General features: G+C 37.3%; 3 protein-coding genes across 5 annotated transcripts; 2 read left to right on the top strand and 1 right to left on the bottom strand.

Moving 5' to 3' along the window:
- The first annotated feature begins 342 nt into the window (after nucleotides 1-342).
- Nucleotides 343-14,170, top strand: LOC109082160 (RUN and FYVE domain-containing protein 2-like). 3 transcript variants are annotated; one of them, XM_042736846.1, is made up of 19 exons: nucleotides 343-569; nucleotides 1,020-1,170; nucleotides 3,805-3,978; nucleotides 4,420-4,537; nucleotides 5,432-5,533; nucleotides 7,488-7,611; nucleotides 7,700-7,764; nucleotides 7,872-7,937; nucleotides 8,084-8,153; nucleotides 8,240-8,341; nucleotides 8,591-8,706; nucleotides 8,794-8,962; nucleotides 9,043-9,140; nucleotides 10,789-10,908; nucleotides 11,023-11,152; nucleotides 11,308-11,402; nucleotides 11,486-11,534; nucleotides 11,696-11,776; nucleotides 13,236-14,170. In XM_042736846.1, exons 1-19 carry the CDS (start codon nucleotides 387-389, stop codon nucleotides 13,377-13,379), a joined length of 2,157 nt encoding a protein of 718 aa, XP_042592780.1. In that variant the 5' UTR covers nucleotides 343-386; the 3' UTR covers nucleotides 13,380-14,170. The 3 variants fall into 3 exon arrangements, with proteins under 3 accessions (XP_042592780.1, XP_042592782.1, XP_042592781.1); XM_042736847.1 differs by lacking the exons at nucleotides 343-569; nucleotides 1,020-1,170 and adding an exon at nucleotides 1,754-2,296; XM_042736848.1 differs by lacking the exons at nucleotides 10,789-10,908; nucleotides 11,023-11,152; nucleotides 11,308-11,402; ... (1 more) ...; nucleotides 11,696-11,776; nucleotides 13,236-14,170 and adding an exon at nucleotides 10,145-10,522 and having other exon boundaries at nucleotides 354-569.
- Nucleotides 14,171-14,754: 584 nt separating this feature from the next.
- On the bottom strand, nucleotides 14,755-20,361 carry LOC109082169 (heterogeneous nuclear ribonucleoprotein H3-like). The gene is given in 11 exon segments (XM_042736849.1): nucleotides 14,755-15,900; nucleotides 16,023-16,079; nucleotides 16,176-16,311; nucleotides 16,419-16,624; nucleotides 17,180-17,319; nucleotides 17,321-17,368; nucleotides 17,860-17,998; nucleotides 18,420-18,563; nucleotides 19,005-19,160; nucleotides 19,258-19,367; nucleotides 20,209-20,361. Coding segments are annotated over 10 exon segments (1,188 nt in total). The 5' UTR covers nucleotides 19,346-19,367; nucleotides 20,209-20,361; the 3' UTR covers nucleotides 14,755-15,826.
- A 713-nt stretch (nucleotides 20,362-21,074) lies between these two features.
- On the top strand, nucleotides 21,075-26,857 carry LOC122139415 (phenazine biosynthesis-like domain-containing protein). The gene is made up of 9 exons (XM_042736844.1): nucleotides 21,075-21,267; nucleotides 22,694-22,790; nucleotides 22,872-22,970; nucleotides 23,054-23,163; nucleotides 23,282-23,311; nucleotides 23,396-23,484; nucleotides 23,754-23,929; nucleotides 25,317-25,379; nucleotides 26,585-26,857. Exons 1-9 carry the CDS (start codon nucleotides 21,184-21,186, stop codon nucleotides 26,695-26,697), a joined length of 861 nt encoding a protein of 286 aa, XP_042592778.1. The 5' UTR covers nucleotides 21,075-21,183; the 3' UTR covers nucleotides 26,698-26,857.
- The last annotated feature ends 703 nt before the right edge of the window (nucleotides 26,858-27,560 follow it).

Genomic DNA, 27,560 nt, shown 5'->3' with positions numbered 1-27,560 from the left:
GTCAAAGTTTCTTTAAAATACCACCTCTTTCTTACCTTTTTATAATCCAAAGAACCTTCTTTCGCCACAAAGAACCTTTTGTGAAACAGAAAGGTTCTTAAGATGTAAAAGGTTCTTTATGGAACCATTTAGACAAAAAGGTTTTTCTATGGCATCATAAAGCATCATAAATTTCTTTTAACAATAGTGTATATTCATTATTTTCTCTAAAATGTGCATTAAACAAAATCATCACACAAAATGCAGCTGTAATATGCATTGTACATAATACTTAGTGGTATGCCTGTCACATTCATGCTTCTTACTCTTGCAGTGCAGCATCATTCAGAATTCCACTTCCTGAGAAGCCTGCGGCTCCACACTTATTGGCTGGCAAGTATGCTCACATGTCCCGCCCCCTCTGTTTGACCGCCTCTGCTACCCTGCACCCAATACACTCAGCTGTTCCAGCGAGAGACATCTCCTCCCAACTGCCTGCTAATGCAGCAAATGGTTGCACCTCATCTAATCAGCTTTCCCACCCCAATAGTGCCAGAAGAACACCAGCACAGGGTGTAGACTTAACAGGGGTAAGTGTGTGTTATTATGTTGCTGCAGCACCACTGAGTGATTCAGTTACATTTTAAAGCAGAAGTAAGTGCCTAAGCAAGATGACAAAGCATGAGATGTTTTAATTCATGTTGTTATCAGCTCTACATGTTTACAGCACTGAAATCTTAAGGTGTTTTGTCTGCTCAGTACGAATGTGCATACATTTCCTTCCATGTGAGGCGGGAGAGTGGTGCAGGAAATCAGAGTCATATGATAGCCAGATCCTGATCAGCAGAAAACAACAGAAACATGTTGAGTTTGTGAACGAGTCTGGATGTAGGTCATCAACTGTGTGCAGCCGTCGGCTTTTATTTTCTGCAATTTCTGTTAGTTACAAATAAATGACAATAGGTATGCTATTAGTTCAGTTAGACACAAGTAAGTGATGTTTAAGTGTTAACCACCCTTGTATGTCTGTATGTGTTCAGTGTATTCAGGGCTCACTGAGAAACAAGACGTTCATCTTCAGTCTTCACCCTGAAAGGGGTTGTGGAGCAGCAGTCATGTATTCCCCTCAGAGCCTCCACCGGTGGGGCATCACCCATAGCGAAAGTATGGAGCGTTTGGCCTACAGTCAAGGTAAGCTTCTAGAACTTCATATACTAAGTTAAACAATGCAAATTATATAAGCTGTAGTTGTTTGGAACTGCAGACCCAACCCATTGTACCTAGCAAGGTTACACCCATAGACTGTATAAAAACAGGTTACACCCTACTTTACAAGGAGAATAATCCTGATCAGCTCCAGTGAGGTGGTTGTCATCAGAGGTTATTAGTGTTTATTTTAAAGCACAAGTTTAAATTCCTCAGTGTCAGAACTGTTAGTTCAAAAAGAAGTTACTTTTAATTTAATTAACTCAAAATTATAGTGGGGATTGTGATTGATCCCAGTGACTTGAACCTTTTTCATAAAGTTAAGCCCCGTTTACACCAAGAACGATAAGATAGCGATTTTAGCGTCCACAACAGCGGTCGATATCGTCTGTTTATTCTAAGCCTGCCGATTTATATATTATATAATAATTTAATAAATATTAAGTGCTAAGGCTGTTAACCCGTGATTATGTCATAATTTTCTAAATGAAATATTTAATAGTTCTGGACAATGTTCCATGCAAGCGGTAGAGGGTAGTATATTCATACTCTTCCACCGAATCACGTATTTTTTAATGTTATGACACCACCCCTTTGCTGCAGACCGATCGTGCAGGAGTGCTCGGGTGTAAACAAATCTACAGTCTAGCCATTTGTACGCAAAAGATATCATGGTCATATGAATGGAAAACACACGTCGCGTTTGGGGCGTTGACATCACAAGGGAAAGCGCCTGAATTACGTCGTTAACTGTTTATCAATGCCGCTCAACACATCACCACCGTGGTGGTTAGGTGAAGCGTTATCCTAAACTGTAGGATATTCTCGTTAACGATGGCGACACCTGCAGAACAGGACCTTGTGTTGGCAGAAGCAGAGAACAACAAAGAGAGAGCGCAAATGTTCGGCATCCTAAGATTGCAGGAGGATAAGTCGGCCGCCGGTGAGAAAGCGAGCAGCGCAGCCATGAAATCTGGAGACGGGAGATGGCAGGCGCCCATATTCGCATTAGCTAGAAAAGCGTCAGAAACCTTCTCGGGCGGCATTCACGTCTTGCCTAAAGTGCCAGAGCCCAAAATGTCACCTTTTTCCGAAGAATGGGGTGCCAAAGGTAGGTTATGGATAAGATTAAAGCCTGTGGCTGAAGTCGGCATTCAGTTGTTCAGATGCAGATCCTGCGTTTATGGCAAGCCGTTTTAACATTGTTTGCTTAAAACTGTTTTGTGTACAGTACTTAATTTAAATGATTAGTACAATGTATATATACACTGATTAAAATCTATTTAGTTAGTTGTCTTAAGTATTATATATCCCATTGCTACTAGTCAGCATCCCAATAGTGTGTGAAGTAGGCTAACTAGTCCATTATTACTGGTAACAAATTGCGCCTTTTTCCACTGAATTAAATTTGGATCTGTGCGGTTATGTATCAGCTGTTCACTTCTGATTAGAAGGCCTATGTAAATACAATTGTTGCTAATAGCTATTCCATTTTTACTAGTAAGAGATACTGCTACTATATTGTTTAGTTACCTCTCACTATTTAAATAGTCATGTGTTCTGATTGTTACTAGTAACGTTTTTAATCTCACTAGTGAGATTTTTAATTGAATTGTAAAGTATACATTCAGACTAATGATAACAAAAAAACAACCAAAAAGCAAATGTTTGAAATTACTGAAACAGTGCCTAGGAGATAAAGAATAAATATGATTATGTAATAATCAGTCATGAAATTTACCAGTTGTGTACTAAACAATACTTGCTGGTAATTACTAGTAACAGTTACAGAAATACATAGTAGTTATATTGGTTTTAAGAAATTTATTGAAATGGCTTGCCATACAACATTTTCTGCATGATGTCATAGTGGTATGATGTCATGAAGTGTGTGCCTTGTTGGTTTGTATTCATTTGTGCATCTAATATATCTTGGTGTTTTAAGACTACAAAGCACCAGTTCATTCATACAGTTACTGTAAAAAATGTATTTTACTGATGAGATAGGCCTATCAGCCAAATTAGCATGCTGTTGGTTTTTCATGATCGGTGTTTACCCCCCTCCCATGATCATGACAAATGACCAAACTGATGGTTTATTAATTTAATAATAACATTCTGATAGAATAATAACAGTCTGATAGAATAAGGCTTCATTCACATAATAATATCCAAATAAATTGGAAATGGGAACCAACCGACATAAGTAGGAAGTAGATAACTACAGTGTCAGTATTGGTTGACAGAGCATGTCTGAATATGTTTGCATAAGAATTATTGATAAGCCAGATGATGAAAACAAAGTCCAATATATCACTGACAATACAAAACTGATAAGGATATAATTTTGATTTGTTGAAACACAAAACAAAAAAGTGAAATGCTGCTGTTAAGGACTGGTGAATGACACTACAGTCAAAACCAGTGAAAGTGCTTTAAGGGTTTGTTAAATTTTAAACACAGCCATGCAAAGTGTGGTCACATGTTAGTTCTAAAGAAACAGCCAAAGGTTAAAGCACTGTGATGAGTTGCGCTTGTTATTTATAATTGTCATGTCCTTCTATCATAATAGTGCTATAATTTTTGGATAAATTAGTCTGTGGGCTTTGTGTCTTTCAGCATTTCGAGATCCTATGGCAATGGAACGAGCAAATTTGCTTAATATGGCAAAGCTTAGCATCAAAGGCCTGATCGAGTCGGCTCTGAGCTTTGGACGAACTCTGGACTCTGACTATCCGCCTCTGCAACAGTTCTTTGTTGTCATGGAGCACTGCCTAAAACACGGTCTCAAAGGTACGATATGTTCAGCTATCACCGAACAGCCAGCCACAGAGAACCATCTGTTAACCACAACTATTATACACAACATCATAATGATTTAAAATCTTTATATGCTTGCTTTTTGGTAAAATATCTGATTTAGTGTTAAACATTCTCTGTTACCAATATTTCTTTTTTTATAAAACCTATAGGCCTATGTTAGTGTTATTCTTAGGCACCAGAGAGATAGCAGCCACTGTTATGCCATGTTTATGTATTATAGAAAAAAAGAAAACAAGGAAATGCTTTTCTGTTCATTCTCAGATGACAGATCATCTGAAGTTCTTGTCCAGTGAACCAGTGCTGCAACAAAATTTGAATACTATTTTGAGTGTTTCATCAAAGCTTTTGCATACTCTATAACATATTGTGACACTGAGTTGCTTAACAAACATGTTTGTCTCCATCTCCCAGTGAAGAAATCTTTTCTTGGATACAACAAGTCGTTGTGGGGGCCTCTGGAGATGGTTGAGAAGCTCTGCCCAGAAGCAGGCGAAATTGCAGCCAGTGTACGAGACCTTCCTGGCCTTAAGTATGTTCAGTGCACAATGTTCAGCATTACAGTGTATTCACACTAAACATGAATTTAATTATCTGTGCGAGTAGATTACATACAAAGTCAATAGAAAGACGCGAATAGAGGCGGATTTGAGCCAGGCGACGCGAATGCAGCATATCCGCCTCAAGTTAAAAAATTTCAACTCGAGCGAAAAATTCGCCTGACGCGTTCCCGCGCAGGCCAAACAGCGAAGAGCTTATTGGCTCATCTGGTTGAATCAGAAAATGGAGGAGCGCATTGTAGCTGTTTGTGGGCACCCCGAAATTATATGATACAACTTCACTGAGTTTTATGCGCCTCTGTATGGTGCTGTGAACACACACACGTCTGCGTTTGGCTTTCCGGCATTTTTGGGACTTCCATAACAGATACAAAGCAGCGATCGTATTTATTCTCACCATTTATATTCGCAGGATGTTTTTCGCCTCACTCGTGCGAATAAAATATTGCTCGAGTGATGCGAAAAACATCCCGTGAAAAATTTAGAGCGAGGGACGCGATGGGCATATTTGCTTCGCGTTTGGTTTGAACACACCACTACTGTTACACTGATTACATTCCACACACACCTGTAGCATTTCAGTTTTTTTTATATCTTTCAAATGCTCAAAAAAATCTATCAAGCCCACTACTATATAAATATACAAATGCTTTCTCACAGTCATTCCTCAGTACAATAAGAAATGTGCCTTTCAGAATAGGGAAGTTCAAATTTCAGTTCTAGTTCCCTGACAAAACTGAAACTTGCAACTGCAAGAAGAGACTATTTCCAGAATCAAGCATATCACCATCTGTCTGTCTGTCACTATCTATCTATCTATCCATGATTTTTAAATCAAGCCGAACATGTCTGTACGTGTTTGTTAGGACACCTCTGGGCAGAGCCAGAGCATGGCTGAGACTGGCACTGATGCAGAAGAAATTAGCAGATTACCTACGTCTCCTCATCACCAGGAAAGATACTCTTAGGTTAGTATTTTCCCGTAATTCATTCTTTGTTCCTTTGTCACAACAGTGTATTAGTAATTAGAGAAGTGATAAGTTGTGTCCGAGACAAACTAGTGTTGTGTTTCCTGCTCAGGCCATCAGAGTGCAGTGAGCAGGGCTCACTAGAGAGTGTCGCCATCTAAAAAATTCTTTCTGCTTCTACTGACTGAGATTTAAATGTTTAAATTTAAATGTATAATTTCATATGCACTACCATTCAAAACTTTGTGGTCGCTATGACTTTTTAAATTATTTTGAAGTAAGTCACTTATGTTCACTAAGGCTGCATTTTTTTTGATAAACATTAAAGGGGTGCTATTATGCTCTATCACTTTTTCAACTTTAGTTAGTCTGTAATGTTGGTGTTTGAGCAGAAAAAAGATCTGCAAAGTTACAAAGCTCAAAGTCCACTTCAAAAGGAGATATTTTATTTAACAGAAATCACTCTTCAAAAACTACAACGAACGACTCGTTTGGACTACAATGCATATTTTCTGGGCTTTGTGATGTCACAAAGATCGACGAATGGGACGAGACCTGGTTGAGTGGCACTAGAGAAGACAACGAGTGTTCGGAGACGCGCTAGTTTTCCCAAGGCAGACTTAGAGTGGTTCCAGTCATCCGGGTTTAAATCGCACTCAAATTGATTTGAATTGACGTAATATTTATGGTAAGGGGCATGACATTTCCCGACCAGGCGCCGAGTGCTACCAATCACAACACAGACTGGTGCAGCTAACCAATCACAGCACGTTTCGTATTTCAGAAGGCGGGCCTTCATTTGATGCAGAAAGTATTCCAGCTGTTCCTGCCAGACTGGGGAGAGAGGTGTTCTTGTAATAATGTAAAATACGTGAAAATTATGTTTTTCGAACAACCTAGTATGAGAGCCTGTTCTAGTACACCCCCAAAACAAAATCAAGACCTTGTAAAAGAGCATAATAGGATCCCTTTAAAACAGTATTATTGTGAAGTATTATTACAGTTTAAAACATTTACATTTAGTCATTTAGCAGATGCTTTTATCCAAAGCGACTTACAAATGATGACAATAGAAGAAGCAATCAAAGCCAACAAAGGAGCAATAATATGCAAGTGCTATGACAAGTCTTGGTTAGACTAACACAGTATACGTAGCAAGGTTTTTTTAATAAAAGAATATATATAAAAAAACTGTTTTCGATTGTAATATATATTAAAATGTTATTTATTCCTGTGATGAAAGCAGAATTTTCAGCATCATTACTCCAGTCTTCGGTGTCACATGATCATTCAGAAATCATTCTAATATGCAGATTTGCTGTTCTAGAAACCTTTCTTATTATTATCAATGGAGAAATCAGTTGATCTACTTAATATTTTATTTTTTTGGAAATCATAACATTTTCTTTTTCAGGATTCTTTGATGAATAGAAAGTTCAAAAGAGCAGCATATAACTATTTATGTATTCACTTTTGGTCAATTTAATGCATTCTTGGTGAATAAAAGTATTCATTAAAAATTAAAATTTACTGACTCCAAATTTTCATCGGTTACTCTGCGACTATAATAAAGAGAATAGATATTACTTAAAAATGTAGTACCGTTGTGCATGCTGTCAAAAGGCATTTTTAAGGCTTTAGGAACACAATAGATTCTAAATAATGCAATTCTTTTACAATGGAAAATCGACACATTGCAATTTCATGGCTTGATCAATATGTGTCAAAGATATTTATGTATTTATAGACCATGTAGCTTCTTTTTTTAGACTGAATAAATGGAGCTATAATTTGGACAGTCATATAGAAGTGATCATATTTGGTAACATCCATATTTAAGCTACATCCATAGAAAATGGTATTTTTCTATCAAGCTAAAGTATTTATATTTTTTTGTTTTGATACTAATAAACCAGTGATAAATGTCAAAGCATTTGCGTGTGTGCTTTTGCAGTGAGTTCTATGAGAACTCGGCAGTGATGCTGGAGGAGGAGGGAGCCGTCATCGTTGGTCTCCTGGTGGGACTTAACGTCATAGATGCCAACTTATGTGTGAAGGGCGAGGACCTTGATACACAAGTATGAGCATTATGTATTGGCCATTTTTAATAATTTGCCGTGTGGCTTATATTTGAGAAATATTAATGCCTTGTATTGGAATCCGCAGGTTGGTGTAATAGACTTCTCCATGTACTTGAAGAATGACATCGATGACTACAGAAGTGAAGAAAGGTAGAAAGTATACTTGGTAGACAATAATTGATTACATTAAATCATTATAATTACCTTGATGTATTATGCTGTTTGAATAACCTCCATCATAAATTTGTTTTTAATAGAAATGGACAAATTGCAGCTATTCTGGATCAGAAGAACTATGTCGAAGAATTAAATAGGCAGCTGAAGTAAGCTCATGCTCTTTCTAAAGCTTTTGTGATATATTTAGGATGAGTGATTGTGGCTTTTAAAAACAGATTCATCTACCAAAGCACTTTAAAACTTTGATATGAGTGCTTATGAATTTTATCTAAAACTCTTATCTTGGTCAAAGTTCTACAGTTCAAGGCTTACAGGGACGTGTGGAGTCCTTAGAAAAATCCAACTCCAAACTCATCGAAGAGGTACTGTTTGATTTCAGAAGAATAAGTCTCCTCTGTGAAATAGATGTATTCTGTACTAACTTTTTGCTGTCATTTTTTTATTACAGTTGGCAATAGCAAAAAACAACATAATTAAATTACAAGAAGAGAACCACCAACTCAGAACAGAAAATTCAGTAATTCTTATGAAAGCACAGCAGCGTCTTGAGGTATTGCTGTGTGATTTTAATGTGTTTGTATACATCATACATCAGGCAGATAGTAGTTCATGCACACAAACTTATTATATAGTTCTAATAAACATTATATTATGTGTTCCTGAAGAACATTCTGCCAGTTTTTGTGATCCATTTGTTTAAATCAATAAAAATATTATAAATGTGTGAAAAAATTTTATCTGTAAGATACACAGTATTCAATATATACTATAATTGCTGTTTTTACTGTACTCTATTCAGATTGCAGATGGAGATTTGAACTGTGAGCTTGACACGTACAAGCAGTCAAGGCAGGGCCTGGATGAAATGTACAACGAGGCAAGACGCCAACTCAAAGAGGAATGTCAACTCAGGCAGGTCTGTGTTTATATAAAAAATTGATTGTGCAGTGGCACACTGACACTAAAAAGAGGTCAAACCTATTTTTGAATGTATCTGTGCTCGGATGTGGAGAACGAGCTGGTTGTGCATGTGAGCATGAAGCAGGAGATGGAAATGGCCATGAAACTGTTAGAAAAGGACATCCATGAAAAGCAAGACACTCTGATTGGACTTCGGCACCAATTAGATGAAGTTAAAGCCATCAATGTGGAGATGTACCAAAAAATGCAGGTAAAACATCTTTTTTATGACCTTTTCTACACAATTTGTGGTTAAAATACGCTGTAATCAATCGATTTATTCATCAATAGTCTTCAGATGACAACATGAGACAAAAAAATGACATGATCGCACGGTTGGAGGAGAAGACCAATCAGATAACAGCAACTATGAAACAACTAGAACAAAGGTGAGAAGCAGTTTCTAATTTATTTTGATTCATGTCGATCATAACGTTTAGTCATCATACTCCTGAAGTGCATTCAAAACATTTTCAGTCACTTTTGAGTGTTTCAAGTGTTTATTTGAATGAAATTAGAATATTTCGTTTAGCCTGATTCTAACCTTGTATTTATGTGATGTATATAAAAACTTTAAAAACATTTATGGCCAGTTCAAAGTTTAAGTAAGACTTTGTTTAATTTAAATTCAGCTTAATTCAGATTTTTGTTTCCAGAAAGTAGCATATACTACCATTTAAAAGTTGAGGTCAGTAAGATTTTTTTTCCCCAGCAAGGGCACCTTAAAATGATCAAAAGTGACATTTTCTAGAAAAATGATACAAAAAAAAATTATATTTCAAATAAATTCTGTTCTTTTGAACTTTCTACTTTTACTGTATTTTTTAACATATAGGCCTAAATGCACCTTTGTTAAGCCTAAGAGACTTTAAGAAACATTAAGAAACCTTACCGTTAGTGAACCAGTGTAAATGCATTTCAGGATATGATATCTGCTTTTCCAGGCTAAATCAAATTAGCATGCATTGATGGCATCCGAACCATCAGTGCTTTTGTTTCATCAGTAGAAGTGGTTTTCAGAGGGTCTAGAAGTGTCGGATACCTGATAGCACACAAAGGACTTTGCATGCATGTATTCTGAAGGCGCACTGAATGGCTTTCTCTCATCTAACCGCTCATCCTTTAGCATTTGTGTTATTTTCTTGTGGTGACGTGGTGCTGTCATGTCCACTTCTCTGTCCACACGAATCATCCTTCCCTTACTTCTCTGTTGATTTACCGCCATCGTATTTCTGATGTTTTATGACTGCACTGCTTAACAAGTTTTTGAAATTTGAAATTCACTGATATTTACATCCTCTTTCCCTTTTTGTTCCCCTTTTCATTTCTTTTTTTCTCATCTTCTCATCTTCTCCCTTCCTATAATTCCATTGTTTTCTTTATCAACAAAAAGCGACAAAGACCTACTCAGTCAGACAAGAACTCTTGCTATGTCGTTTGTAAAATGTGCTAGCACAGATACCGAGCACCAATACAAACTAGTCAAAGATATTTCCTTCTGATATTAAGATAAATTTGCTCTTTGTTACTTAACGCTAGTTGTGTGGCGATAAGCAGTGTTCTTAAAAGTGACGAGTTTATTATTCTTCACTCGCCCCTTTTTAAGTTTTATTTGATGATGGTTATTGTTTTTCCACATACTATTTAGTAAGCAAGTCTTTCTTGTGGTTCTATAGCATAAATATTTACCTGTAACATTTAACAGTCAAAGAAACCACAAATATGACATGTCTTTTATCACCGTCTTCAATAAATTTGATGTTTTCAACTACTCCTGGCTGTTTATTATTTGTCCAAAAAAACGTTAGAAAATCAAAGTAGCCTCGACCCTTATGAAATTGCCAACATATTTCAACTTTCTGGCTTTTCCCGCAGCGCAACATTTCTGTCGTCTGGCTCTGTAATTGTTCCCGCTCTATTGTGGCTGTTGAATTATGGCCATCTTTTTATTTTGTTTCCCATATGTTCCAATACATTCCCGCCCATCCCATTACATTCAGAGCCGTAGTTTTACCCAGTTGGTTTGAATTACACCAGATTGCAGGATGCCGAGAGGGAACGTGCCAGTGCTGAAGACGGGGTGCGCAAATTCAAGCAGGACTTCACAAACAAAGCTGACAGTCTCCAAAAGCAGATTGCCCAGAGAGAGAAGCAAATGTAAGTTTTGAAAAGGCTAGAATAGAATTTGAATTTTAGAATTTGTAACACAACATCTCATTAATGCTGGAGTGTAAAATAGGAAGTGGGTTTTAATTGACACTTTTTGTTTAGGATGCAGCTGGAAACTGATTTGAAAATAGAAAGGGACTGGCGGCAGACGTTACAGAATGAATTAGAAAGAGAACGAGAGACCATCGCCCAACTCACTGCTGAAGCACAGCAAATCAACGGACTCAAAAAAGTAAGATGAATTAATAATAACCATTAGCTCCACAATAAATCTATATGGGGACTAAGGTGCTTGTGTCACTTAATGTGCCTCTTCGTGGATACTTCTGTTTTGCTGAATGCCAAACATTCTTTATTGGGCTCTGATGTGTCTTTGTGTCCTTTCAGGAGTTTCACAGGTTGCAGGATGAGAATACGCAGCTGAAGGGCATTTGTGAGGAGCAGGAACAGGCGCTGGAGGAGCTGGGCTGCAAACTCAGCGAGTATGTATGATTTAAACATCAGTGTCATTTGGGAACCTTCAAATCATGTTATTTATTTACTCGTACAAATTTTTCTTATTCAGGTCGAAGTTGAAAATTGAAGATATAAAAGAAGCCAACAATGCACTTCAGGTTCGAAACATTGTTTGAGATAAACAAGAAAGTACCTGGAACATGTTTATAGAAGTGTGGCTTATAGATCAAAGTACCATTGGAAACCACCACAGTGTTTTTATTTTGTACTGTCAAATTTTAATCAACCTTGTGTAATTTAACATGTTCATATTAAACAGGGTGGACAGGTCTGGCTGAAGGACAAAGATGCTACGCACTGCAAACTTTGTGAGAAGGAATTTTCGATCTCCAGAAGAAAGGTCAGAACCAAAATGCTATTCTGTAATACACCGGTGTCACTATCACAGCTTGCTGTCAGTTGTCACACATTCACACTAATTCAACTACTCTAAATGAAGAAATTTACTGGCACAAGGAACGTACTGGATTTATGCACTTGAAAACATTTCCAAATAAGGATTAGATGACGCCTGAATATGATGCTCTGTACTCTTGAATTTGGCATGAAATTAAAAAAAAAAAATTCTAAATGCCTGTTATCCATCCTACTGTGAAGGATTCAGCCATACATGCTTAATTCTTTTGGGACCTCTTAATATTTAATCAAAATGTCATAACTTGATCATCCAGTGAAAGGACAGACTTCTTTCTGGTGACGTATGCCAGACTTCTCCAAACATTTAAGCTGTGTTCCAGTTCAGAGGCTGCATCCTATGAAGGCTGCATTCCAAGATTGAATGCATCACAGTGGCATGACAAATGTTGTCTAATTTCGAAGTCTCCTTCAAATGCGGCCTCAAATTGAGTCCTTTTATAAATCCTCATTTTGTACTTTGCTGGAATGCCACTTTATTGTGAATGCCTGTATGACAGTTAGTGAAAGCCAGATATTATGGTTTCTAAAATTTTAAATATGGATCGACACCTAGGATGGCGTGAGGGTGAGTAAATCATGGGGTCATTTTCCATTTTGGGTGAACTGTCCCTTTAAGAGTTAATAGTTAGTGTTAACCTACTAAATATCTAATGATACAAAAAAATAAACATTAAAAAAAATAAACATTTTAAAGTGGTTCAAATGTTGACATATCTTACCAAGATGTTGTTTTATTGGTAGTTTATTATTTTTATTAAGTATATAATGGACCAATGTGAACATATTTAGACAGATTGTAAACCCTGGTTTGTTTTCAGACTGTTTTCAAGTCCTTTTCAAGTGTTTTTGCTGCCAAATGCGGCTGTCACAGTTGCTAGGCGACAAGAACAATCTTCAGTAGGCTAGACTTTTCCATTTAACAACGTTGAGTTCAACATTTGTGGACTTCTTAGGATGCAGCCCCTGAATTGGGACATGGATATAGCGCAGCCCCTTTTCATACAATAAAGATGACATTCAGATCTGCCTCCATTCAATCAACAACTGACACATAGAACAAAACCCTGCATTAGATTTTTTTTGTTCGATTAATCATTTTGAAAATCCATCTGACTTTGATGTATGTCACAGTACAGGAAAAAACTACGTTACTACTCCTGTTTTATCATTAAAGGAGACCTTACTCTGAAAACTTCTGATTTATATATTTAACTCCAATGAAAAACAACTAAAAGGAAATTCCCCAGAGTAACTGTTTGGATGAATCCCAGAATATCAGTAGGGAAGATTCCACCGAGTCATTTTGAGTCCGATCCAAACCCCAAAAAAACAACAACAGGCCCTTTAATTAAAAGCTCTCTTACTTGTCTTTGTTTGAACAGCACCATTGCAGGAACTGTGGGGAGATCTTCTGCAATTCCTGCTCAGATAATGAGCTGCCGCTCCCCGCTTCACCCAAACCCGTGAGAGTCTGCGACACCTGCCACGCTCTGCTCCTCCAGCGCTGCTCCTCCAATGCCACGTAAGATGGCCAAAATCAACTTTAACTCAGACTGCGCTGTCCAGCATCGTCAAAGTGACCAAAATAGATGCACTTGTTTGAAATTTACATTTCACATAGCCCTGTTGCCTCAGAGAAGACTTGATGGCACTTGTGCAGATGGCCAATGCAGTGTTTGTCACAGAGCGTGCAATGAAAGAAAATGAGTTTACAAATGGATTAATGACTCGGAGTGCCTCCGTCTGGGCTGCAAGTAGACTGATTTAGATTATTTATACTAGTACAACACTCCCATGCATTGTAAGTATACTTTTGATATATAAGGGTGAACAGGTTTCATTCCTCAAGAGTCAAAAGTGAGCAAATGCTGTTACTTAAAGGGATATAATCTCTTGAGCAATTATATTTCAAATTCAGTTGAAATACATAACCTTACGTTCATGTGTGCCTGTATAACAAGCCAAACTGACAAATAGGATTTGAAATGTTTCCCTGAATCTAGATGGGCAAAAAATGTATGGGTATATGTAAGTAAAAAATATTGTAAGTGCTGCTCGAGAATGACTGAGGTGGATTCATATCAAATAGCACAGAAATGATGTTCTGAATATGGTGTTCAGGTTTCTTGTCTGCAGAGGGTATTATTTCACAATCACAGATTTACTTTGGTACAGAACTGGAACACTACTCAATTTGAGTATTTGTGCTAATGTTTGTCTGAATAATTACTCCAAATACAACTGTTAACTTAAATGTGAAGCTTATGTATGAAAATATACATATGCCTTAAAGCACTAAAGTTGATTATAATTCCAAGACTCGTCTGATGGATCTTAGCATTTAGGTGCTGCAGTACACACACTATTAATCACAGGTTTGGGGTCAGTAAGATATTTTTGGTTTGTTTTACATGAACTCTGTTGTAATTAAGTAAACCTACGTCTCCTCAGTCCAATAACTGTTCAATCTGAAATATTACTTAAGTTAATGTCATGTTTACTTCAAAAATCAGTACAGATTTTACAGCTGAAAGACGTACCAGGGTCTGAAGATGGATGTTTAAGATTGTATAGAATTACTTAAGTATGAATTACTGAAGACTACATTATTTAAATGATTACATAATATTGCTTTTATAGTATTTTTGAAATATTAAACAATTTTTTTTATATAAATATTAAATAAATGCCAGCAAAACATTTTAAAAATCGTTTTAAACGGTAATGTACAAAACTCAAGGCTACAAATATCTTCCTGTGTTAAAAAAACAAAAACAAAAAAAAACATAATATATAAATGGACTGATGCCATATGCTTCATCTAGCTTTGACCTAAAGCAAGATATCACACTTTATTCTTTACATTACATCTGTCTTCAGTGAACATTCTTAGGTCAAATATAAAATATATCAATAAAAGATTTTATTCCATGGATGTGTAAATTTCACAGGTTTCAATTAGAAATTTTACTGAGCAGCAAAAACAGGTAAACATCCAAAATAATGTTATTGCTTTGGGAAAGAAAATAAAAGTGCAATCTCACACACGCAACTTGGGCTTCAAACGATTCATAATCAATTCTGAGTCAAAATACATACAAAGCACATATGTTTAGGGTGCTTTCACACCTGCCTCATTTAGTTCAGTTAAATCACACTCGAGTTCGTTGTCCCTCTTGGTGCGGTTCGTTTGGGCAGGTGTGACTGCAGCAATCACACACTCGGGTGCGCACCAAAAGCGGACCAATCAAGCATAAGGTCTTGGGGCGATTGCAAACGGACTCTGGAGTGGTTCGCTCATGGTGAGAAAGCAACCCGACCCAACAGACCAAAGAACCAAGCAGCATCATAATTCATAACGGGAAATATGCTACATAAAAAGCAGCAGTCAGTGTCTGATTCTGTGAGTGAGAATATTTGTTATTGCAGTTGAAAACCAAAGAGCAGCTCTTCATATTACAAGTTCGCTCCGCGGGCTTATTGTAGCTATAAAGCCACAATAAGCCCGCCGAGCGAACTTGTCAGTCCATCTTGATGAATGACGCAGAGGAACGTAAACCGGTTAACTGACCAATTAGAGGACAGTTTTACTCACATGTGACCTTCATAAACACAGTTTGGTATGCTTTGCAAAAACCAAACCAAAAAGAAAATGCAAAATTGTAACAACTTAAGTCCTTGTTTCGGAACAAAGCAAACGATCTACAGGTCTGAAAACACCCTTAGTTAGACTTTAACACAATGTCATATAAAATTCATTAAGCAAAATGTACAGTAGCCGGTCAGTATATATGCCACAGCTCAAATATATATATATTAGATATATAGATGGATTTAGATTTCATTTTCTTCAAGCCTGGAAAATAGTTTGGGCATATTTCATAGGAACATGTGAAAACATATTCATATAAAAAGACCTTCCAAGCTGGAAGTTCCAACTTTGGGTTGAAAAGTGCATGATTTGTAAGCATCCTCAATACATCCCCCTTAGTCCACTTCCTCGAGAGCCCATACCGCCAGAGTTGCCATAGAAACCTCCTCCGCGGCCTGCAGTGTTTTTATGCCCCCAAAACAAAAGACTTAGATTTGAATGTTGTCTTCACACCTTCTCATCCATACACTTCAACAGAACTATTACATAATAACAATCTCCATGCAGTCATACTAACCCATTTCGGATGGCCCACTTGAAGTTGAATTCAGGAAAAGCTCAATGTAACGATGCTCTGCAGAGAGGAAACAGTGCAAGGATAAATGTGATACTGAAAATAATTAAGACAGCGGTACAGTTTGACTAAGACAGAGGTTTGGAGACAGCTTACGCATATGATTCTTGTCTTTTGACATGGCAGATACAGCATCTTCGTGAGATCCAAACTCAACGTCTGCCTCTCCTGTAGACTTTCCATTAGGTCCTACATCAATGTGCACCCTCACAGGAATTAAAGGGGCAAAGAACTAAAAAAGAAATAGAACACTCACACAAGGGCAATAACACTTCACTGTAAAACAAAATATTGTAAGAATATATCCACAAGAAATGGCAAAACTGTGGTGTTTCTTACATGTGCAATATCTGCCTCTGTAGCGCGGAAGGGTAGGCCTCTCATGTGCACAAAATGTCCACTGTGAAAGCCTGAGTTTGAGTCGCTGCTGTAACCATGACCCCCCATTTTTCCTCTTCCTCTATCATCACGCACACGCTCTTCAAACATGCCGTTACCAAAGCAGTAGTTGTTAAAGCCATTGTAGTTGTCAAACCCACCATATCCTATGAAGGAGAGACAAGTTCATCTTTTTTACATTACTTCCTGCCACTGAAAGAACTGTTCAAAAATTTGTGATCAGTAAGATTTTTTTTTTTTAAGGAAAACTCACCAAAGCATTTATTTGATCAAAAATACAGTAAAAAGGAGCAATATTGTGAAATTTTATTGCCACTGAAAGCTGAATTTTCAGCAGACATTACTTCAGTTTTCAGTGTCACAACTGCTGCACAAATCAATTGCTGCTCAATAAATATTTTGTATTATAATACAGTACATACTTTTTTTTTGGAACAGGTAATACATTTTTAATGATTATTTGAAATCAGCATTTATTTAAAAATAGACATCTTTGTAAACTTATAAATGTCTTTACTGTCACTTTTGATCAATTTAATGCACTTTCACAGTATAAAAGTACTCATTTCCATTTTTTTTTTAAATTCCGTCTGACATACACATATCCATTCAAACCCACATTTGTTAATTAGCTGTCCATCTTATTAACTAAAACCCAGTGAGAGTTAATAAAGTTACAAAGCACTATTAAAGTAGCATACCGCTGCTGTAACCGCCTCCGCTGCGCATCTGGTCCAGGACAGCACCTCCCCTTCCAGGCCCGGGCCCAAAGAAGCCCCCGCGTCCCATCATGGGTCTGTCATATGGACTAGGCCTCTGTCCCATCATCCTCCGGGGTACCGTAGTATGCACGCATTTCATTTCGGCTGCTTTTGAATATCTCTATGTACCTGAGTTTATTTTGAAATGCAGCATGTTCATAAACATACAGGCTGCTGAATGTTTAACAGCAATGTGGAAGATTTCAGGGAAGACAGTATTTGGGGCTCACTGACTAAATTCATTATGGCATCACAATAACTGACAGTTTATTGTCAGTTACTGACCAGAGGGAGAAGTAGTATGTGTCTGAAACTGCTACTGCCCAGTCATAAAATTTAACTGTATCTAAAGGCCAATTTCAGACAGAAACAGAATCTTAAAAGTATTGTAAAGTGCCTGTTCATTAAAAGGCTCTTTACTTCTGCAGTATGTTGCCCAACGACATTATGAAATCATATTTCTGCCTATTTTTTGTCCCCTCATGACAGTGTAATGTAAAATTAAACATTTCAAGTGTAATAACATGATCATACCATCTTTTTCCAGAGCAGAAAGATGCATGACCCCACCCCACATTTAGAGATAGCATTAGCACCCAGCCCAGTCTTGCCGGCCCCACCTGTGCCCTATTCTTTCCTTGTGTTTCCCCAGAGCCTTTTCTGCTATCTCCTTTGAGGCAAACTGCACGAAGGCTTCCCCTGTGCTCCTCCCCTGGTAGTCCATCGGCAATGTTATCCCATTTGGCACGATTTTCAACCCTTTAACCCAAGGACAAATAACCCCACATGGGGAGACATGTTAAAGAGCCGCAACATTCTCATCTGCAGAAAATACAGATCCCCCCGCCATTGAGCCCCTAAATCATTCCCTATGTCAGACAAAAACCCTAGAGCAAACCACAAAGGATAAATCCATGAAATTTAAATCAAGAAATCACAGCAGAGCTACCTCTGTGATGCTGGTGACATATAAATGTTAAATATAACCAAAACATGTTTAATAATCTGTTGAGTACATAAAAAGAAAAACCTTCAAAATATGATCTGAATAACTATATAAAGACATAAAAAAGGAAGAACTGACACAAACCAAAAAACACAATTTTCAGTAGTTTTAAAAAGATGTCCTAGCAATATCTGCAAGTCTAGGAGGCGTTGAGAAGTGAAACAACAGATGTACCTGAAAAGAACTGTACAATTTCTTCTTTACTGCAGCCGAATGGCAGTCCTCTTAGACGCAACATGCAACCGCTGCTGCTGTCATAGTCTGTGGGACCGGAGCGTTTCAGCACCCAATCCATCTCACTACGGTTCGACTTGAACACTGTGGAAGGGTCAAGAGGCAGACAATCAATTATTATACATTTTAACAAACAAATGCACAAACGTATCAACTGCTTAAACTTGTGCTCTTTAAGTCTGCATGAAACAGTCATCTTTTCTTTCCTACAGTGATGCATATCTGAGTAAAACGACTTCTCGAAAAGGAAAAAACAAATGTAGGGCAGGACTTTATTTTGAACGACTGGAATTGACTTGATCATTGTCATTTTCTAATTGTGGCAATTGTGGGAAGGAGGGCATTTTAATGTTTTAGATTACAAGGGCACATGAATTTAAAAAAATGTAAAAGAATTTAAAGACAAAAACTCTGGTTTTGGAATAAGTGGAGGGTGAGTAAATGATGACAATTTAAATTTCTGGGTGAACTATACCTTTAAATACCATTATGACAGAATTTTCTACATTGTGTACAGGAACGTACCTTCGATGTAACGATGACCCATGTATTTACGATCTTTTGCCAAAGCCTTTTTAAAATCCGCTGATGTCTTCAGCTCCACAAACGCTTCTCCACTCGGCCTTCCCTCTTTGGAGAAGGTAAAACACACCCCATTCACTTTCCCTACAATGTCACAATCTGTAAGTGAAAAAAGGAAAATCACAACTGCAGCTCTTTTTCTGTAAACTCACTTAGAGCGCTACAAAAGATGCTTTCAGTTTCACAGTTTGCATACCAGAGAAAAAGGAGGCCACTTCCTCTTGTGTGCACGACCAAGGCAAACCACGGATCCGTACCACATATCCTTCATCATTATGAGACATGTTAACCTTGACAGGACTGTATCTGAAAAACAATTAATGTAAAACATATGCTGTGTCTCCAAACCTAACGTTAGTGATCTAAACTCTATCAAAATAGTTCGTATTAGTTTTGACAACCTTGGCAGTCAGTAATTGCCTACCTAGACAGCACTGTGTTAATTAGCCAATACTCTTAACTCGATCAAAATGGTTTGTATTAGTGTTTTCTCTGTAGTGACAACGTTGGAAGTGTATCAAACCCAGGAAGCTGCCTACTTAGAAAGAATTTCTGGGCATTCCAACAGTGTTTGGAACGTACTTATGACGCCCAAAAAAAGCTGTCTGTGTAGGCAAGTCAATATATTTTGAGACACAGCCATGTTGTCCAGAGCCAGAGGCTTCCTTCAAGAGAGAAAAAGACAAGCAATAATGACATTTCACAAACACAGCATGTTTTGGTGTAACGTTAGTTAGGAATACTGACAAGCTTACCTTGCACCTTATATTAAACGTCAATTTAAATTAACGTTAGTTAGCTAGCTAGACAGCCACTACCGGTAGGTCAAAATAAGGGAGGGTTTTAAACTTGAGACCAAGCTAACATGATATATGTTATATTTAGCATTCGGAAAACAGTTCGGTCGTGTGTCAAACAAACCGACAACCGAAACTGATGAACTTTATACACAACGACTGTAACATTAGCGAGATATTCTTCTGACAGTGATCAACGACCGACAAGTTGACAGTTTCGGGAACAAAAACCAGCACTTCCGCGATCCAAAGTACACAAAATATATTCACCATTGTGTGTAAATTATCAACTTATACATGAAAAGTTAAATACGAAGAAATATATACATGAATAGCGAATAGCTTCTCACCGTCTAACGCTGTCCTCTCAGGTAACCCTGAACGATAGTCCAGCAGTCCAGAGTCGAAGTCTCGCGAGAACGCGGCCTGTCAGAGGACACTGACCTCGCTGCAGGCGCACCGAACGGTCTGAGGTGTGAGCATCAATAAGCTCCTTGCTGATGCGCCTGCACCACGGAAGAGTCATCAAACGTAGCCTCTTATACTTATACTTAATCATATATAATACTGCAGTGAAAGTACCATATGTATTACCGCGAGAGATATCTTCAGCTCTGTACAAACAAGTTACAGCTGTGGGAAGACTGTGAAGGCTAGTGAAGCTAATTAGAACTCTGACTTCGATTTTTCCCTCCTAAATAACAGTCATAAAGAAAATATATATATATTTAAAATGATAATGGACATTTTTCAGTTTTTGACTGTGTTGACAGTGGAAAAATTCAACAATGCAACAATGCAAATATTAATATTGCAACTGATTCCAGATCAACAAGTGTTGTGTAGCTATGGTTTAATGAATCATTTGATACAATGCACATGTACATACATTTTATTTCGAATTAATATTTTAAAAAGGTAACAATTTATTTTAAAGTATCCTTGTTACATGTTACATGTACTTTCTATTATAATAACAATACATTATGCATAATTACATACAAGTAACTTTAAACCAAACCCTAATCCTAACCCAAACAATTAATATAACACATTAATTAAATTAATATTAACAAGTACCCAAAATTATAATTACACTGTAACAAGGACACCTTAAAATAAAGTGTAACCAAAAAATAAATACTGGCATGTAATTACATGTAATTAATTTCTTTAATAACATTTATAGTTACGTGTTGCCTGTAACTTTAAAAAGGGGGTTACACTACTGGGGTCAGTTTCAGCAAGCCTCAAAGCAGCGCTGGACTGACTTGCTGAATGTCACGCTAAACTTGTTACAGCTGTTTTACTCTAGAGTAGAAGCAATGGAGATTCCAATATTTACTGTTGATTCTTTTACTGATTTACCATTCAAAGGTAATCCTGCTGCAGTATGTCTTATAGAGAATGTAAGTATTACACTGCACAAGACAGTTTTGTGTTTTTTAATTTCTGATTGTTGAAACTAGTGCTGTCAAAATTAGCACGTTAACGCATGCAATTAATTTTTCCAGTTCAAAAGCATAAAAAAAAAATTCAATTAAAACTGCCTTAAAACTTTGCATGCATGTTAGTATTTATTATATATGAGTAAGATTTAAGAACATGTCTCTGAAATGCAGTGGTTTTCAGATCTGTCCTGGAGCATCCCAGTACTGTCCTCCTCATCTAACACACCAGATTTAACTCGTCAGTTTATTAGAAACTTTAGGACCTGAAGCATGCCTGAAAAGGTAAAGAGTTGTGCTCCCCACAAGTATAGGTCTCTGCAGGAAAGTAATGGGCGTTACTAGATCAGTGGGTGAGGCCAAAATAGAGGGGCATTACCCGATTGGCCCACGTCATAGTGACAGTATTTTTAGGGGTGGGGTCAGGTAAGCACCCACAAACTCTCACAAAGTCAGAAACGCCCACTTTTGCTCTACAGAGACCTCAGTCTAGTATGGAAGGCCGTGAGAGTCAAAACGTGTGATACTAACGCGTTAACACGTAATTTCGGCTTAACAGGTAAATTTACCCGTTATCACGCAATTTACGCGTTAACACGTAATCGCACGGTAACGCATAATCGCGTGTTAACGCGATGTGTTAGCGCGTTGGTACAACACGTTTTGGCCCTAACGGCCTTCCATATTCCATAGTCTCGAGTTGTGAGAAATTCCATGCGTGTTAGATCCGCGTCAAGTTCAGCAGCGGCAGTGAAGTAATAGCAGCCAAAAGCCTATTAACCCAGCTGCTGTTATTCCTGCAAAGAACAAAAGTAAAAGGAAGAAATCAAGAACTTTTGTAGTTTTAAGGATTCATCTATATTTAATTTAGATTTTAGTGTTTGATAACTTTAATAATTTCCGTATTTTTCCTACCTGCTTATAGGGCACAGGTAGCTAAACATGACATTTATTATAATTGGTTTATGTGAAGATTGTTTTAAAATTACTTCAATTAGAAGTTATTTTTTAAAATTGTTAAAATGGATAGCTCTCAATTATACTGTACTGGATGGCTATAGTCAATGGTTAAATATTAGGGTGGGAAATCTATTTAGATATCAATAGTAGTATTGGTATCAGTGATACTCAACTTCAGTCATAAAAAAATGCCATTAAACAAATATTAAAATACTGTCTTTATGTTGTTTCTACATTAATTTGAATATTATATGTGAAATTATTGAAATGCATATTTAAAAACCTCAATGTTGGTGGGATTAATTGTGATTAATTTAAGAAAATAATTTGCAATTTATTATATATATATTTAGTTGACAACACTCATTTAAATATGTTAGCAGCTATAAAGATCAGAATATGAAATGTTTCTCTGTAATACATTTAGGAGCTGCAAGATGATCTTTATCAGAGCATTGCTGCTGAGATGAATTTATCAGAGACTGCTTTCATCACAAGACGGAATTCTATGGATTTTTCCTCAGGTATTATGCTGCTGAGATGCATGTTGAAATACTCAAACAACTCTGATGTACATGTCAGCTTTTGGTGTGATATATCTTAAGGTGCAAGGTTTGGATTACGTTGGTTTACTCCCACATGTGAGATGCCACTATGTGGACATGCAACCCTGGCCTCAGCAGCAGTGCTCTTTTACATGAAAAGTAAGAAACACTTCTTCTGACATTAATCTTTTACCAAAGACAATGGACTGTGACTATTCTAAAAGCACAATATCATCACACAGAAAATGTCAACCCTGTACTGGTGTTTGAGACAATGCGTGGGGAGCTATATGTGCATCAGCATGAAGAATCTCTAATAATGGACTTTCCCTTAAACAAACCAAACCCCCAGGTATGACCAAAAGAAACCTTGTGGACCCTTTCTTCAGCAAAATTCATGAAGTCTCTCATGATTAATTAAGTGGTGTTTTTTATCTGAATTTCGTGAGTTTTGTATGCTTTATTCACAGGATCAACATGAAATCAAGGATCTTTTGAAAGTAAGTTAGCCAGTGAGTAACTTAACATTATGTTAGGTTTTTAAAATTACATAAGGAAATACAAACTTTTATGTGGATTTTCAGGCTGTAGTAGGAGATGTACCCATTCAGGATGTGTGCTTCAATCCAACCACAAGGAACCTGATCATTTGTCTTGCTGACACATGTGACAGGTATTGCTGGACATCCTGAGGCTGGATATAACAAGGAAGTAAATTATATTGAGGATGGCATTGTTTTCATGGATATTAAATGAGATGAATAAGACAATTCCCACAAAGCAAAAAGAGAGAATTTATTGCAATTTTTTTGTCAAGTACATTTTTAAAGCAACATATAATCACGCGAGAATTAATAGTATGTTGGTAATATTATCCAATATGGCAGTTTATTTTTGTATCTAGATTATCATGCAAGGTTATTGACTGTTTGTTGTTGGCAGATCTGAACTTACATCTTTGAAGCCTGAAGCAAAATCTCTGCTAGAAAATGAATCTACTGGGAAGATTAAAGGTGTCATTGTTACAATGAAGGGAGATTCAACTGCACAACCTGGATATGACTTCTATTCCCGTTACTTTTCTCCTTGGTTAGGGGTGCTTGAAGATCCAGTCTGTGGTGAGCTGAAATGTCCACATAATTCTCAAAATGTAGCAGCCTACAATACATGAAGAGAAATATGTAGTAGCTTCCTCATGTGAATGTAAAGCCATGAATTCAAAAAGGTTATAAATGTAAGTGCACATTTTTTTAGAGGTCGGCCGATGTATTGTTTTTGTCAATTAATTGGCACCGATAGTTGTTTGCTGGAACCAAGGCTGCTCCCTACCTCGCATCGGCCCCGAATAAGCTAAGGATGGCCCTGGCTGGAACGATTTGCAAAAATCAATGCGAAAGTTTTTCTGGGTTGCGTCCATTGCTGGAACTGCTGAGAAGGCTCTGCTGTCATTATACAGTATGAGAGTGTTGTTTGTTTTGACACAAAGTGGGACAATTCAGATGCAAATTTTTAACATCGACAACGAAACAGTGTGTTCACAGTATACTGTAATGCATGTTTACATATTATTACTAAGTAATTAATTTGTTGACTAGATGCTGCTTTAGTGGAGAAAAGATAGCAGTATGTTTGCTATAAAGGCTAAGTGTATGTGCACATTAGCAGCACCTCAAGCTATAATTTAAGGGCTCAAGGGCCCGACGAGAGAGTGGGGGCCCGTAACACAATTTTAACCAACCCCCAACAACAAATAGCGCACCACTGTCCAGGTGGTCACATTACTGCATTTGTTAGCCAGTGAAGTTTCATATTTAAAGCTGTGACATGAATAAGCAAACTGGGGGCTGTTTAAAAAAAGATGCTTAGAAAAGTGGGGATTAAAGTCCAAAACCAGACTTGAAATAACCTATCAAATCAATCAGGGCTAAAGCGGTTCCATAAACAACAATTTAAGGTTCACGCAATCTTACTAATTTTATCCAGGTAATGAATCTAGATAATTTGATGTGCTGTTCTATGCTATTCTTAAGCAGCCTTTAATGTCGATCATGACTGAATGTGACACGTTCGGTGTGACCTGATTGTATACCTGCGAGTGAGAGTTTTCCATTGATGTGACACTGTGCTTTTGCCCCGTGTAACTGCCATATTTTGTTACTTTGATTAGACAATCATCAAGTGTTCTAGAATATAAATAGTTAAAGTGTGAGAGTATACATACGATATCCATATGCATGTTATTTCAATGCTGTGGCCTTTGTGCGTAGATATTTAAAGATGGCCATCTAGTTGCTAATTTCAACATCGTTTTGTATGGCTCAGTACTTTTTTACAGTAGTTTTTTTGAATAGCACAGCACTATTTTAGTTTTCATTCAGTATCCATTTTAAGAAATATCGGTTGATTAATCGGTATCAGCAAGTGTGGACCAGCCTAGCTAGATTGGTAAAATCCACTATATGACTTTGTTTCTTGCTTTAAAAGACTAATAATTATTTTTCAAAGGGTCTGCGCATACAGTTCTTGCTGCCTACTGGTCTGAAAGGCTGAACAAAAAGAAAATGTTGGGTAAAGGCCTTTTCTTTCGTTTTTTCCCCCTTCACTAAAGAATCAAAGGACCCATTAGTTCACATGAATGATTTAAAGGGGTCATATGATGCAGCTAAAAATAACATTATTTGGTGTCTTTTACGTAATGAAATGTGTTTATGCGGTTTAAGGTTAAAAAATACATTATTTTCCACATACTGTACATTATTGTTTCTCCTCCATGCCCCGCCTTCGGAAATGCATAAATTTTTACAAAGCTCATCACTCTAAAAAGCGAGGTGTGCTGTGATTGGCCAGCTTTCCAACGCGTTGTGATTGGCCGGATGCCTCAAGTGTGTGACGGAAATGTTATGCCTCTTAACATATTGTGATGCCTTGTCTGGCCGGAGCGACGAGACATAAACATAAAACCCATTATAAACGTTATATAAACATGATTTCTAGTCATGTCTTCTTTTGGAAGGCAAAAACAAAGGTTCTCAATGAAACAGTGTCACACAGCGTGGCCTTGAGTGAGCAGAGGCTGGAGACCTAGAGTGAGCTGCGGTCTAGAGTGAACCACGGCTGGCTTGAGTGAGCAGAGGCGGGCGGCTTGAGAATGGTGCGACAGGCGGATTCTACAAAGGAGCGTACCTTGGGCTTGCAGCAGCCACATGTGACGACCCCGTGCTGGACTCCGTTTCGTCCACTGTGAAAGCCCATTCTGCAATCCACAGTGCAAAATTAATGTATTTCCTCAGCGACCTGCCCACAGATCAGCCCCAGGCATGACGAAGTGGATATTGTCCTCTTTTGGAAGGTCAAACCAAATAGTTTTGCTTTCACAGTGAAACACACAGCGTCTATACGACATGGTGGCAACGGCAACAACAATACTACAACGAGAATAAAAGGTACGCCTTCTTTCTTTGCGTGAACATCTGGGCGGCATTATGCAAATCTTCCCACATACTGATGTAGATATGATTTGACACTTTAGAACTAGCAACTTGACGGGGGCATGGACGAGTCTTAACTATTATAAAGAATATCTCTTTGGATTTGAGACTTTAGTCTTTGCAACTTTACAGAACTTCTTTATTCACCAAGAGCTTGTAAGACTCCAAAGAAAAAGGAAAATTTGAAATCGCATCCTATGACCCCTTTAATAAAATAGTTTTCTCAAAAAACTTAAAAAAATAAAATGCACAATAAAGTTCTGTTCTCTCCTATTTGTTTCCCAGCATACCAGTGCTCCAGTCGTGGGGGAGAGTTAGGGCTGGAGATCAGGGACGATGGTCGACTTAACATCATTGGTCGGGCACAGACCGTTCTCCAGGGAACTCTTAAAATCTAGACAACCTGCAAAACCTTCTCACTGAATGTATTAATAACTTAATGGAAATAAGTCCATTTTCTTTCTTAAAGATCTGCAAACTGATGTTTCATTCACTGAATGGACAAATGTGGTTACTTGCATGCCAAAATAAAATAAAAAATATTTGGTGTTAAAAGTCTGTAGATCTAAATGGATCTTTCATACATTTTTAATTACAGAATATTAATAAAACTGTCTATTTTACAGTCATAAGGAGAAACTGAAGCAAGAGATCACATATTTACAAGAAAATACCAATAGGTAAAAATGCAACAAACAACAACACTGCAACTGGTTTAGTGTAGAAAGAAAATAAAATTACATATTTATATATTTATATATATATATATATATATATATATATATATATATATATATATATATATATATATATATATATATATATTGCAATCATGACAACTCTATGAAGATTTTAGAATGGTGATGGATATGACAATATGCATGTATATATATCGACATCCATTAATGTTTTTGGTCTTGGCGGAATAGACCTGCTATGCTGCTGCTGCTGAATTGTTGCTGCTGTTGGTTTTTCCTGTAGTTGTAGATTACTGCTGCTGCAGCTGCAAGCAAGTACAGGAACTTGCTACTCCCAACGCATAGGGCGACACAGTGCCTTGAGTATTTAAGACATACTGCTGCTGCACAAATAGCATATAAAATAACCCGTAGCAGATCTATACAGGTGGAGCTGGGGAAGGGAGGCTTTCAGAGAAACTCTGAAAGCACGCTGCAAGAATCTTAAGTGAATGTTAGCCAGCCATATAAATGCAAGGCAGTAAGCTCATTGACTGCATATGCAGCATGAACCAATCATTTTG

This window comes from Cyprinus carpio, chromosome B13 (assembly GCF_018340385.1).
Source record: "Cyprinus carpio isolate SPL01 chromosome B13, ASM1834038v1, whole genome shotgun sequence".
NCBI classification, from domain to species: domain Eukaryota; kingdom Metazoa; phylum Chordata; class Actinopteri; order Cypriniformes; family Cyprinidae; genus Cyprinus; species Cyprinus carpio.
Note: the sequence above shows the minus strand (reverse complement) of the source record. Positions and strands in the feature narration are given on the sequence as shown.